The following is a 12,702-nucleotide window of genomic DNA, read 5'->3' on the forward strand; positions in this document are numbered from 1 at the left end:
ATTCGAAGACACTGTCAAACCAGGTGCAAAATATCCTAAATATTGTAGGGAGATGCTGTGAGAAAAAGGGTTTAAATACAAAACTTAAGAATGCATAATTATCTCACACCTTTCCCAAAAAGAAGGAAGCTCCATATAAAAGCTTCCACTATAAAAGTTGAAGCCTTAACTTTTTACAAAGAGCCATGGTATAACCCTTGAACAAAGGCTCAAATGGGGAAAACACATAGGCAACATTCTGCATAAAACCAGGCTCTATTAAACATTGGCTTAAGATTATGCAGTAAAAACTGGTAAATAACCCCCAAAATCCATAATGTTATACACCAATGGTGCTCTAGCATGATGGCCAGAAACACTGAACAAGTGCACAAACCAAACTATAGACTAGCGTGTCTCAATATAACAGGGGCAATGCATACCTATGCCGCTACAGCCAGTGAAACATCACTCGACCTTTCACCCGTACATTTCTATGTACAAAAGGTGGCTTTTGAGAGTGTCAACAGACTCCTGAAATACAACAAAATAAAGCCAGATGTAATGAGCCATCACAATTCTAGAAAGAATTCAAATAACTGAAATAATTATAATGGTATCAGTCAAAACGAGAAAAGCTCAATTTTGATAGACCCTTCCAAGTGGATATAAACAAAAGAGACCCAAGAAAGGTGGCCTCAAGTTTCAAGAAGGGGCCCTTATATGGGACACAGATGGAACAAGTAGGTGGAGGGATAACTGCCCACTGCACTCTTAACTATCATCTGAAGAAGATGGTCAGAGCAGACAGAAACATGCCGATTCTAACAGGAGGAACATGAGACATGGATCATATCCTTTGTGAATGTGAAGCATTAGCCCGGTTATGGTACAGCCATTTCGGTAAGACATTTCTCACACCAAAAGAGGTCCGCGGAGAGGCGCCAAGGCCTAATCTCATAAGAAAAAATATTCCAAGGTATACCTATGATTAATGGGGGAAGGGGTTCACAATAGATCTACTTAGGTTGCAGGAAACGACTGTCATGATTCTATATCAACCCTAACCCCATTAAAAAAAAATTAATTTCACATTTCAGTTAGATATTGGTATACAACTATCATTAAATCACTTGTTTAGCACATATTAAATTGCTAGACTACTTGGCTTGAGTTGTTATGTATGAACCAATGGATTGGGATGTTATTCCCTATTTAGACAGAGTATATGAACAAACTAATTTTTCTTCTTTTATAGTACATTAGATGCATTTCATCATTTCCAGTGGTGGTTGGTCTATGTCATTTTTGTCAATGTGTCTTTTTGAAGGTTTCATAGTTTATGTAATGCTGAATTATATCAAAAACATATGTAATATATTAGATTTCCTGAGGCACTAAAAAAGTTAAATAGGCTCAGATCTAGACAAAGGCCAGGGTTTAAGACATGGCTAAAAACAAAATTTTACTGCATGATGAGAAGTATAATTTAATTGCAGAACAATCGAATACAAATTGAAAATAAGGCTTGTTAAATGGAATACAAAATTAACACTCCTAGTTATTATTTATTACAATTGTCAAAGTCAACACATAATGAACATAAATGGTTTTATTATTATATAATGTAGAACTGTTTGAACAATGAACTGAAAGAACCATTTATATATATGTCTTTAAGTGTTACAAATCAAAGATTTATGTTTGAACAGCTATGAATTAACTGCCTGGAACAAGTAATAAATAATTAATATTTACTTCCTGAGTGGGGAAAAAAGAAGATTGTCATGAATACCTGTTCCATTTATTTATTGTTGCTGGAGTTTTAACAGTTCCAGTTAAAGGGAGTCATGTAGAGCTAGCCTGAATATATCATGTTGAATATAAAAACTTGTTCCGATTGGCTTTAAAACGAAAGTTTGACTGTAAGCGTGTGGTGGATCTTCATCAGTCTGAAAAACACAAATTCAACTTTAAATCATTAATTAAATATATTGGTATTAAACTTTCTTAAAAAACAAATTGAAAACAAAGTATGCAACATTGCAATATTAGATTAAAATCATAGTAAAATGGGTACAATATGCATTCTTCATTATTTTTAAGCCGTTCATAAAATGTAATACTGAATAAATTTGACATTGAATTTAATTATGTTTAAAGATTAATTTAATAATGATAAAAATTCCTACCTGAAGTCTTCCTATAACATTTATTAAAACGCCACCGTCAAACATTGGTTGCGAGTCTACTGAAGTTACTGCCCTATTTATCTTTTGGAAAGTTAAAGCCTAGAAAAAAAAGCACTTAATACGATCATAAAATCCTTGCAATAACTGAAATTTTATCTTACAGATAACTTCTCCATGATTTTCATGCTTCCTTGAAGTTGCATTCCTTCAAAAGTCATAAATGATGTCTCTGCCTAAAAAAACAAAATCACATTTTATAATTTTCTGTAATGTTTTATTTCTTATGTGTAAAAGGGAAAAGCCCAACATATATGAACTATTAAATGGGGTTTTGTTCGTGGGTTGATAGAAAGTGATTTTTAAACAGTCACTGATCATTATGGCCTATTCTTATTGATCAACATAAAAGTTCTGGCAAAATACATTTAGTACAACTAATTGGTGGTGAAATAGGAAAAAATTAGAAACAATGAACAACAAAAATTGGTAGACCGGCATGATCTAGCTAGTTTCACCACCTTGATGAACACCACTCATTTGTATTCTTTCAAAAGCATTTTTGCTTCGACAACTCTTTTGGCGCTAGTTGAATAAAGAAATTAAACAATAAAATAGTTTATTAAGGGGCAGTGGCTGAACAGGCAAGGTCCTGAATATTTTCTTTTTACACTTTCAATTTTTCCAAAGGCTCATTACTGATTACTGATTTATATAATCTAATATCTGCACATGAATGTACATATACGTACATGTCTAAAGTTGAGCTTACTTCTCATAGCTCACCGGTAATTCCAGCTTTTCTAATTTACAATAAATTACTGGCAGACCTCTAGAATCCATTTAACTGGCTATGGGAGGCGAAAAAGTTTTTTTTCTACGACATACCCAATCCGATCAAATCACTCTATATGCAGTGCCTACTTAAATAGGATTAAACTGAGACCAGCTCCTAATTGCATGACATGCGATGAGCCGGAAAATATCAAACACATTGTTTTATTCGGTTCGGAGTATGAGAAGGAAAGATATTTGTTGACCGATTAACTCAGTTTGAAGAGGTTAGCAAGCCTTTCAGTTTACAGTGTTTTGGCTATGGAAGGCGAACAACTGTACAAACTATTATATAGATTCCTTCAGGATTGTGATAGGGAGATCTAAGCTTTACGAAGTTGTGTTGGGCTGCACCCTTGCCAGTCAGTGCTATCTCTGAGATGATTGTCTTGGTGTTGTGACTTTTCCAGGAGCACTTAATGCTATGTAAGGTTTTTATCCACATCTCCCTGGAGTTTTCCACTATAGTGATAACATAATTGTTTCATATATGAGATGGTCTCCTCGAAGGTGGTACCGAGCAGCTTGTCTCTCCTCGCAGGTGGGTTTTTTTGTTGGTTTCAAGGCTTGACACATGTGGTTGTATCATGGCTAGATACCTCAAAGTGAGGCCCAATTAAAAAAAAAAAAATAAAAAAAATAAATAAATTAAAAAAAAAATTTAAAAAAAAAATCACCCATTGTACAAATAAGAATATACTGCCCTATAATTGACAATATTGGAAAATGACAGGAACAACACTGGTCAGTTTCGGTGGAATAGTGAATACTGAACATAACTGATAGTGAAACTGCAATGTCTGTCAGCTGGGAAAAAAACCGGTGTGTTGAACACTTTGGTGAAACATTTGTTTTCGTGGTCAATTGACCAAGTTACTTCTTTCAATCAATTAATTTTCTTCCTATGTAAGGTCTTGGTTGAGATAAAAAAGTCAGTGTCATGAGCGGGATTCGAACCCATGACGTTCAGCTAAATACGCTGCTACTCTACCACTTGAGCTATCGTGACTTCGATCCTCTCAGACACCAACTTTCCACCTCAACCTCGAATTTTCCCTCTTTTTGCCATTTTCAAATGTTGTTAATCAGACTGGATTCTTAGCGACTTATGAAATGGCCACGGGGAGCTGTTTCATGAAGTGATACTTCTTGTATGTTTTCGTGGTCAATTGCCCAAGTTAGTTCTTTCAAACAATTAATTATCCTTTCTATGTAAGGTCTTGGTTGAGATAAAACTTTGTTGAAAACCGGTACGTGTGCCATAGTCCTTATGCTTATTGACGAGCTCTAGACAATAATGGAGATACACAATACATAAATACTAATCGCAGGTCGTAAAGAGGCTGGCTCTTATTCTAATTTTCATCTTAATAATGTACTAAGAGCCAAGGTCCAAAACATTCTTTTTCAACAATTATTACTTGATAAAAGGCCCATTTTACGTATATTTAAAATAAATTGAGATTTTTTTTTTTTTATAAAGCATTAGTATCACACAAGTAATAAACATCCTAAAGAAGACTATGGTGGTCTTCTGAAAGGAAGAAAAGAGAACCGAACACGCCCAAGGATTTGCTGTAGCTTCATCATGAAGTAGCTAAAATTAGGCATGTAGTTTTTATTCATATGGAGGCATACTCACGTTGTACATATTGACTAGTTTACTCCTCTCGACCTGGTTGTCGAATAGCAAATAATACTGCTCGACGAACCCTTTGCCGATGGCATCGTACGCTGGATTTAGTGCCATATTCTCACGATTTACCTTATAAAGCTAGCTCCTGCCCACTCGGACCGATCTACGCCCGTTAAATACAACTTAACAAATAAAATAAAATAAAAAACTAAAAAAAACAGCCGTCCGGTTTGTGCAGATCGACGATCCCGACTGAAAGGATTTCGGCTTTTCAGGTGGAAAATAGATTGAGAGAGTAGAAAAACCGTCTGGGTTTTAATTGAAGCTCAGAGATGAGTCAACTACAGAAGGCTATAGCCTTTAAAATTGTTCTGTTAAAACGAGAAGAAGAAACCACCGCAGTCCGGCTCACTTAATTACGAATTTCTCCTCTCCAGCAAAATGGGTTTCCCACCAATTTTATCTAAATGTATTAAAAAATGAGCTATATATCATTAACAACCTAAAAAATATATATGTACAAATAAAATAAACAAACGACAATATATATAAAAATTCCCAACCCTGGACTTGTAGTCTTGTACATATAACATCTACGCGGGTCATTTGAAATAGACCAACCTCCACAAATTACCTACAGAATCAAAAATTTCCACTGATTATCACTGTCGACCACAATGTTTAAAAAATAATGTAATTTTCGAAAAAACAGACATTATTAACATTTTTTTCAAGAACGATGTCAATAGTTACATGTACAGTATCCAACAGTATGAACCAAGAATTGGAAGCATCAATAAAGTCTTCAACAACGTCTTTTTTTTTATTATTTTTGATTTTTTTTTAAAGGCAGGTAAACTAAATCGGTCATCGCCCACATTCTTTTCATTTTTTTTCTCACGTTTTAATCCTTTTATTTTTTTAATGTTTCTCCAGCTAATTTTATAATGTTATATTATGCATATCCTGCTGCTAGCCTCTCTGTACCTCAGGGCATTGTCAATTGAGAATAAAAGAACACAAAGAACAAAACATGCAAAAAAATAAACATAATAAATAAAAACTTCTTCTTCCATCTTCACCATGCAAATGAAAGACGGTCGTATTTTTAACATAATATATTAAAAAATTAGAAATTTAATACAATGTAAAAATGAGTAACTCAGACAGAAGGACAAAAAGAAAATGAAGGAACAATGGAATTCACCTTTTGGACACAGACAATCCAAGAATCTCCTAATAAATTTCCGAAGGAAAGAAGTTTCAGAATGTGTCAAAGGAAGCAGGAATAAACTACGAATCCTAACAGGATTAGGACACTGCAAGCTAAATGGACGCTTAAAGAACATTATCCAAGATGGCACATGCAGATTCTGCAAAGAGGCAGAGGAGACACCGACACACCTACTAACAAACTCTGGTGCTACACTTACTTGTTGGAGGAAGTGCTTTGGGATGTACAATGTGTCCATAGAAGAGATTCAACCATTGAAACCGGGCCTACTAATCAAGTTCCTAGATGAAATAGGACTCACCGGTGTACTTTGGACAGTGAACGAGGGATACAATAGGTCTTAAAGGGCACAGTATATTACACCCCGACTAATTCATCTACATCTACATCTACAATGTAAGAAGCTGATGATGAGTGTAACGTCCAAATAAGTTAAAATAAGTGATGTGTTTACTATTAAATGTGTATGTAATCTATACTATTAAAAAAAATCACATAGAAATGTTTTCTGAAAGTAACCAACAAATAAATATAAAATTAATAGTCTAGTTAGCATTCACTCTATCCCAAAGTACTTGATATTCCTTGGGATAATTGGGGGATAAGCCCTGCCATTCACATTAGTAAATAATATGCACCACCAAAAATCATTCACACTACTACAGAGTACTCGATATCCCTCAGGATATTTAGAAATAAGCCTCTTCATTCATGCTAATAAATTATAATCACACTACCACAGAATACTCAATATTCCTTGGGGTAATTGGGGGTAAGCCCTAGCAATCAGCTAATAAATATCATGTGCTCCACCTTCTTAAACACCAAAACAAATTTATTATGTTTGAAACCATAAGTTTTAATTTTGTAAGTAGATGTTTATATTTGCTAACCTAATTAGCTAACCTAACAATAGCTTAAAAATTCTGAGGAAGGGGATGTATTCCTTAAAAGCTTGATGAAGGAACTGTGTATATTTCTTTTTTTACATATTTATAATATTGAATGCTTATATCAATTAAATCTAGATGTCTTCATCAGGGTTTTTATCTTTATTTTTTTAATGATATTACTTGCATTATCAGAAATAGTTCTGTACTTATATTGGTTGATGATTTAACGCTGTCTTAAGTTAGATTGTGCTGCTATTCAGTCTAATCTTAATGCATTCATTCAGATTTAACATCAATTATAATTTTTATCTAAAGTCTTGGTTGAGATGAAAAAGTTAGTATCATGAGCGGGCACTAACTTTTATGACTACTAGTAGAAATGGATTAATTTAACATTAATGTTAATTTGTAGTAATAATTTATTGTGATTTCAATAATGTGTGAGAACGTGTGGGCCAGGACTGGCTTTAACCAAATTACATCTCATTGGCATCCAAAATTCCAGATGTAATGTTAATGTTGTATTGTTCATTTAGGAAACATTTTAATTTACTATTGCCCTGTCTTTTACAAGGAAAAGCCTTGGAACTAATTTTAGTTTGTGAATTTAAAATATCTCATTGACTTCCTAAATACCAGACGTAATATTAATGTTATATTGTTCTATTTTGGAAACATTTTAATATACCCTCTTCCTTTTTTAGACAGACAAGCCTTGGACTACTTTTAGTTTGTGAATTCAAAATATCTTAAATTCATTGGAGAATTAATAGAAATTTGATCAATAATTTTATTAGAATAAATCTCTAAATTAATGTAATGTCGTTTTATTGTGATTTCGGATAAAGAGCAAGGGGCGGAAACGGTACAGTTTGGAAATTACATTTCTTCGCCTTCCTGAATTCTGAATATAATTTCAACAATTATTAATATTTTATTGTGTCAATTTTACAATTTAAACAATTTTACTCAGGTTTTTGTTTGTTTTCTCCACGTGCTGGTATCTAGATTTCTATCAAAAGTACTGACACTGCTTGTAATGCATTTTTTTAAAATTCATTGAGAAGTCTTTTGCAATTTGGCGATTTATTTATGTTACATCAGGTTTAATTTTTTAATTCTTGTAAATTTGCTCTTTAGGGGTGCAAGATAAATAGGGAGAATAGGAGGGGACCAGAATGAATTTTCTTCTTTGTTTATCATTTTGTTGATTTACCAAACGTGATTCAAGGTAAATTAGTGCTTTATGTTTTTAAAGAATTTTAGGTCAAAAATATTTATGATCCTTTATGTAGCAGATAATTTATCGGCCACTAGGTTTTTATTGAAAGATTTGTTGAGTCACTATCAGGCGGCGAGAGTAAAATATTTGAAATTCAATGGGAAATTTGTTTAAATTTTGTTAATTAGGTTCATAATTTCATTTGATTTATTTCTCTATTTTGAATTGATTATAAGCTAATATTTATTTTACCAATCATTTAGTGCAGTAAAATTTAATCCTGTATGACTTGCAATGTTGGTCTTTGGTATGCAGAGCTAGGTATGACGGACCACAAACAGTTTTGGTCAAATGCAACAGCTCATCAACTCTCAGATTATCTGGTATTAATTTAATGATTTTCAATTAAGGCTGATTTGGGATCTTTTATGCCTTAAACAATGTCATTTTGTTCATACCGATTGCGTATTGTCGTATATATTTTCGTTTCCGTTACTCGTGATGATTTTGTGTATTTTCGCCTTTGATATATTAATTTAGGATTATATTAAATTAGGATTTTTACGGCCTTTTTTTAAGGTTTTCACTCTTTTATGCGTTATGAAATAGTTTTCTTATGTGTGCATTTTCATTGGCTTCATTGCTTTGTTGTTTTCCGGTTGTGTGATTTCCTCAGTGTTATATGATTTATTATTAACTTCTTGGTATGGAGTTAGGTAAGTCAAAATAACTGAACTTGTTGATTTGTTTTTGTTATATAGTTTTATTCTATAAAATGTATGTTTGATTTATTATTTTCGCCATGACCGCGGGTTTGCAACAAGAAACCCAGCGATGATCCTCCCTGAGGACCACATTAGGCAAACAATTTCATTTTCCTGCTTTTCTTCTCTAACAAGAGGATTTACATAATGATGAATATTAATCAACTTGCGTCTGGCCACACTTTCGTATTTCTGGACCAACACGCTGCACGCAATTAGCAGACGAGCGAAACAGGTTCGTGTGCAATGATCATAGATAAACGAGTAACATTTTTTTCATATTCGTGAAGAGAAGAGTGAAATATTCTTACTATATAAGGAGCACCGACATTTTCTTAATCCGAGGGAAAAATATATACAATCAGACATCAAGAAGAAATACAATTAATGATCTTGATCAGCGAGGTTGTGTATGTTGAAAGCATTTCGCCATATTCAGTGGTAGGTATGTGCCTTATTCCGTCTATTCTCGCTGGTTTTATACAAAAGACGTATTTAATTAATTTTTCATTTGTTGGTCTGTTTTATTTCGTCAGTCGAAACTTTTTTTATCTTTGTAAAATGGTGGGATGCCAAAACGTATGAAACATGTAGTTTCGTCCTTTCGCCATCTTCATTCGGGTGTTTGATTAAATGAAAATCACGATTAGATCCATCATAAATGGATGAAATTAAAATGAAGAAAAACACACACACAACAGAACAAAACAGCGAGAGTAGGCCGATGTTCGAAAACGACAAAGCTAGAGGTGCATCACCACCATCAGACCATCAGTACTTGGCCTCATGAAGTAATATGGTCCGCGTATTCTCGCTGGTTTTACACGTTGAAAGCATTTCGCCATCTTCAGTGGTTGGTCTGTGTCCTATTTCATAATTCTTTCTTCTATTGTTTTTGTTTTAATCGATACCGGAAGATGATATACAAACTTTGGGAGAATAGACGGACCAAGATAAGACAAGTTTACAGGTACATCTTACTACTAAATCAATTTTTTTTTTTCAAACCCTACTACGTCAGAGTTATTTTAATAAACATTATAACAAATTTGCCGTTGGACTAATTATTGTTTATGTTTCACTCTATTCATAAGTGCTTTTTTATTTTGTTCACCGCCGATTAATTCAGAGCATATATCACCCTGTTCTTCAATACTATCAGACATCACAGATTTCTTTATACACTGAGCGACTTGGTACTGGAGACCGTCGACCAATGAAGTTAGTCTTTTTCTCGCTCCTTCTAGGTCTTCTTCCATGTAATCCACCAAGCCCAATTCCAAAGATTCTTCCGCGTCATAAACTCGCCCTTCTAAAAGTATCTTCAGGGCTTTGTGGGATCCCAGGATGCGTTTCAGTCTTGACGTACCACCCCAGGCAGGCACGATGCCCATCTTTCTGTGTACGAAACCGATTTTCGACCCTCTCTCCATGATGCGAACGTCCGCCGATGCTGCGATCTCGGATCCTCCTCCAATCGCCCCTTGAATAAAGCGAAACGTCAAAGGGGCAAAGTTCAAGACATCTTTGAAACGAAAATATTACCAGATCCGTTGATATAAACAGCAGTCACGAGTGGAAGAGAAGAAAGCCTTTTCAGATTGTCTGTCATGATCACAGGAAGATATTTAGCTTTTTCCTTGTCATCCAACAATTTGACCATGTCCAAATCGCCTCCGCTGCAGAAATTGCCACCTTCTCCGCGTATCAACAACGCTTTTCCTTCCTTCCACTTCTCCAGGGTTGAAATCACCTCGGAAAATTCCAAAATCATCTTTCCTAAAATACAATTATAAAAAAATCATTACCTTGCAAAATAGAAACCTTGTATCAAATGATTTTTTAATTTTAAATATGCATTACCCATAAATGATTTTAAATATGCAAAGTCAATTCCATATGTAGCCTTATATGCAATGATGACTCGAGTAATATTTTTTTATTTCCGAACGCTTCTACAGACTTAAAATTCATACAGTTATAAAACCTCAAAACTATAAAAATGATTTTGAATTAAAACCAAGCAAAAGTCAAGGTTGGCAGTTTTTATTTATTTGTTTAAGGTTGGGTTGATTAATTTAGAATTATAAATAATCCTGTTCTCCATTGCGGCCTAAATAGACCTTTTGTGGAACCCTTATCTCATAGCCTAAATCATAAACCTTACCTTGGAATATCTACCTATCTAATCACTTGCCTTGGTGCCTCTCCGCGTCTTCACATTCGCAAAGACTATGTGCTGATGTTTCTACTTCCTCCTATTAGAGTCGGCATGTTTCTGCCTATGCTCTGTCCATCTTCTTTAGATGATAATTAAAAGGGCAGTGGTATAGAGGTAGATAATTTTTTTTTCAAATCCTGCCTGCTGAACGAAAGGAGTTCCTTCGCCTTCCTTTTCGATTGATTTATCCTCTTAACTTTCTCAAGCCATTTTACCAATTCCAACTTAAGCACACACTCCGGCGCTTTGGGTTGGTTTGGATCTAGTTCCATGGATGAAAGAGCTGCCCCTTTTTTGGCTAGTTTTTCAGCCTGTTCAAGTCCGGGAACCCACTTTAAGGCAATCTTGTCCTGTTTTCCCAGAGTCTTTAGGCAATTTAGGAACTAAGGATGGCAGTTAGCATATCAAAAATCATCTTCAACAACAGAAGCTGTTGACTATACTGAGGTCATATCATCGTTTTATTTTTCACGTATGTCCATTTTCTGTTAATTGTTTAATAAAATCAAAGGACCAGACTCTTAACTTGTAAAAGTGGTACAAGGGAGGTCCAAATAAGTATGATTTAAAAATAATACACCAGAGAAACGTGACGCAAATATTAAGATGATTCATTTCTCTCCATATACATTGCGTTACTAATAACTTGATATTATCTGTAGTCTTCAATACTGAATATAATATGAGTAATGGATATATATATATATATATATATATATATATATATATAGGGCATGGGCATTAGATGAGCTAGTTGTCCGCAGTTTGATCGTGATGGTCATAGTTGGTGGTTGCAGCAAAACAGAACACATTGATAATATACAATAATACAAACAGTACAAATAAAGGGATTTGTCTAATTTACCGCTTATCGCGTTCCTTTTCTTGATGTTTTCAATGATCAATTCGGCAAAACCGGTTTCAGCATCCATGTTTAAAGTAATGCTGCCCGTTCCACCGACTGCCCTGAAGAAACGCCACGCTCTGTAGTAGTAGTACGTGTTTGCGATTCTTGAAAATATGCTGCCCATACTGCCAAATATGCGAGAATTTATTTTGCATTAAACGTTCGCGTTATCCACTTTCTTTAGTTATGTAATGACTGAACCGTGAGGTCTCGTACGGGCGTTTGGGGGTCACACAAGCGAAATAGGCCGGACCTTTACGGAATAGACCGAAAGACAGAATAAACCTTGACAAACGTCAACCTTTATTCATAATGAAATGTTCATGATAAATTTTCCATTCCAATCAATCTAAATTGGTGCTGAAACAAATTGTTTATGCAATATCGCAAGAATAGTGCTTGCTGAGAGAAAAACCCTAAAAGAAAAAATGTATCAATTATGCATTTGCTAAAGTAATATTTGACAATTTAGTAAGTGGTTTGGTTTTATCTGATGGCCTGGTCTATCCATCTTTGTTGGTTTGGTCTCTTGCCATTCCGCCATTTTATTAAGACCCCCCCCCCCCAAAAAAAAAGGACACGATTGACGAAATAACAAACAGACCACTGAAGATGATCAAATAAGTATGTATATACATTTAAAACCAGCGAAAATATGAGAGTAAATACTTTCTTACAACCTTTTATCAAATACACACATTATTGATATATGTGTACTTCGCATAAATTTTCACGAAGATGTTAGTTGAAGTTACATCAACAAACTGTACCGTATGATTGACCTAAGCTTCATAAACAAAAAATGCATCAAAGTAAATCGATC

General features: G+C 34.3%; 2 protein-coding genes across 3 annotated transcripts; both read right to left on the reverse strand.

Moving 5' to 3' along the window:
* Nucleotides 1-1,527: 1,527 nt before the first annotated feature.
* On the reverse strand, nt 1,528-5,056 carry LOC106664395 (probable nuclear transport factor 2). Its single transcript, XM_014390080.2, has 5 exons — nt 4,645-5,056; nt 2,333-2,404; nt 2,172-2,270; nt 1,775-1,931; nt 1,528-1,706 (listed from the first exon to the last, which is right to left on the reverse strand). Exons 1-4 carry the CDS (start codon nt 4,750-4,752, stop codon nt 1,818-1,820), a joined length of 393 nt encoding a protein of 130 aa, XP_014245566.1. The 5' UTR covers nt 4,753-5,056; the 3' UTR covers nt 1,528-1,706; nt 1,775-1,817.
* Nucleotides 5,057-6,903: 1,847 nt separating this feature from the next.
* On the reverse strand, nt 6,904-12,079 carry LOC106664392 (ethylmalonyl-CoA decarboxylase-like). 2 transcript variants are annotated; one of them, XM_014390078.2, is made up of 3 exons: nt 10,615-11,424; nt 10,297-10,530; nt 6,904-10,234 (listed from the first exon to the last, which is right to left on the reverse strand). In XM_014390078.2, the coding sequence occupies exons 1-3, from the start codon at nt 10,616-10,618 to the stop codon at nt 9,816-9,818; spliced, it is 657 nt and encodes a 218-aa protein (XP_014245564.1). In that variant the 5' UTR covers nt 10,619-11,424; the 3' UTR covers nt 6,904-9,815. The 2 variants fall into 2 exon arrangements, with proteins under 2 accessions (XP_014245564.1, XP_014245563.1); XM_014390077.2 differs by lacking the exon at nt 10,615-11,424 and adding an exon at nt 11,838-12,079 and having other exon boundaries at nt 6,905-10,234.
* Between the last annotated feature and the right edge of the window lie 623 nt (nt 12,080-12,702).

The sequence above is a fragment of the Cimex lectularius genome, unplaced genomic scaffold, assembly GCF_000648675.2.
Source record: "Cimex lectularius strain Harlan isolate CLEC.00 unplaced genomic scaffold, Clec_2.1 scaffold50, whole genome shotgun sequence".
Classification (NCBI taxonomy): Eukaryota; Metazoa; Arthropoda; class Insecta; order Hemiptera; family Cimicidae; genus Cimex; species Cimex lectularius.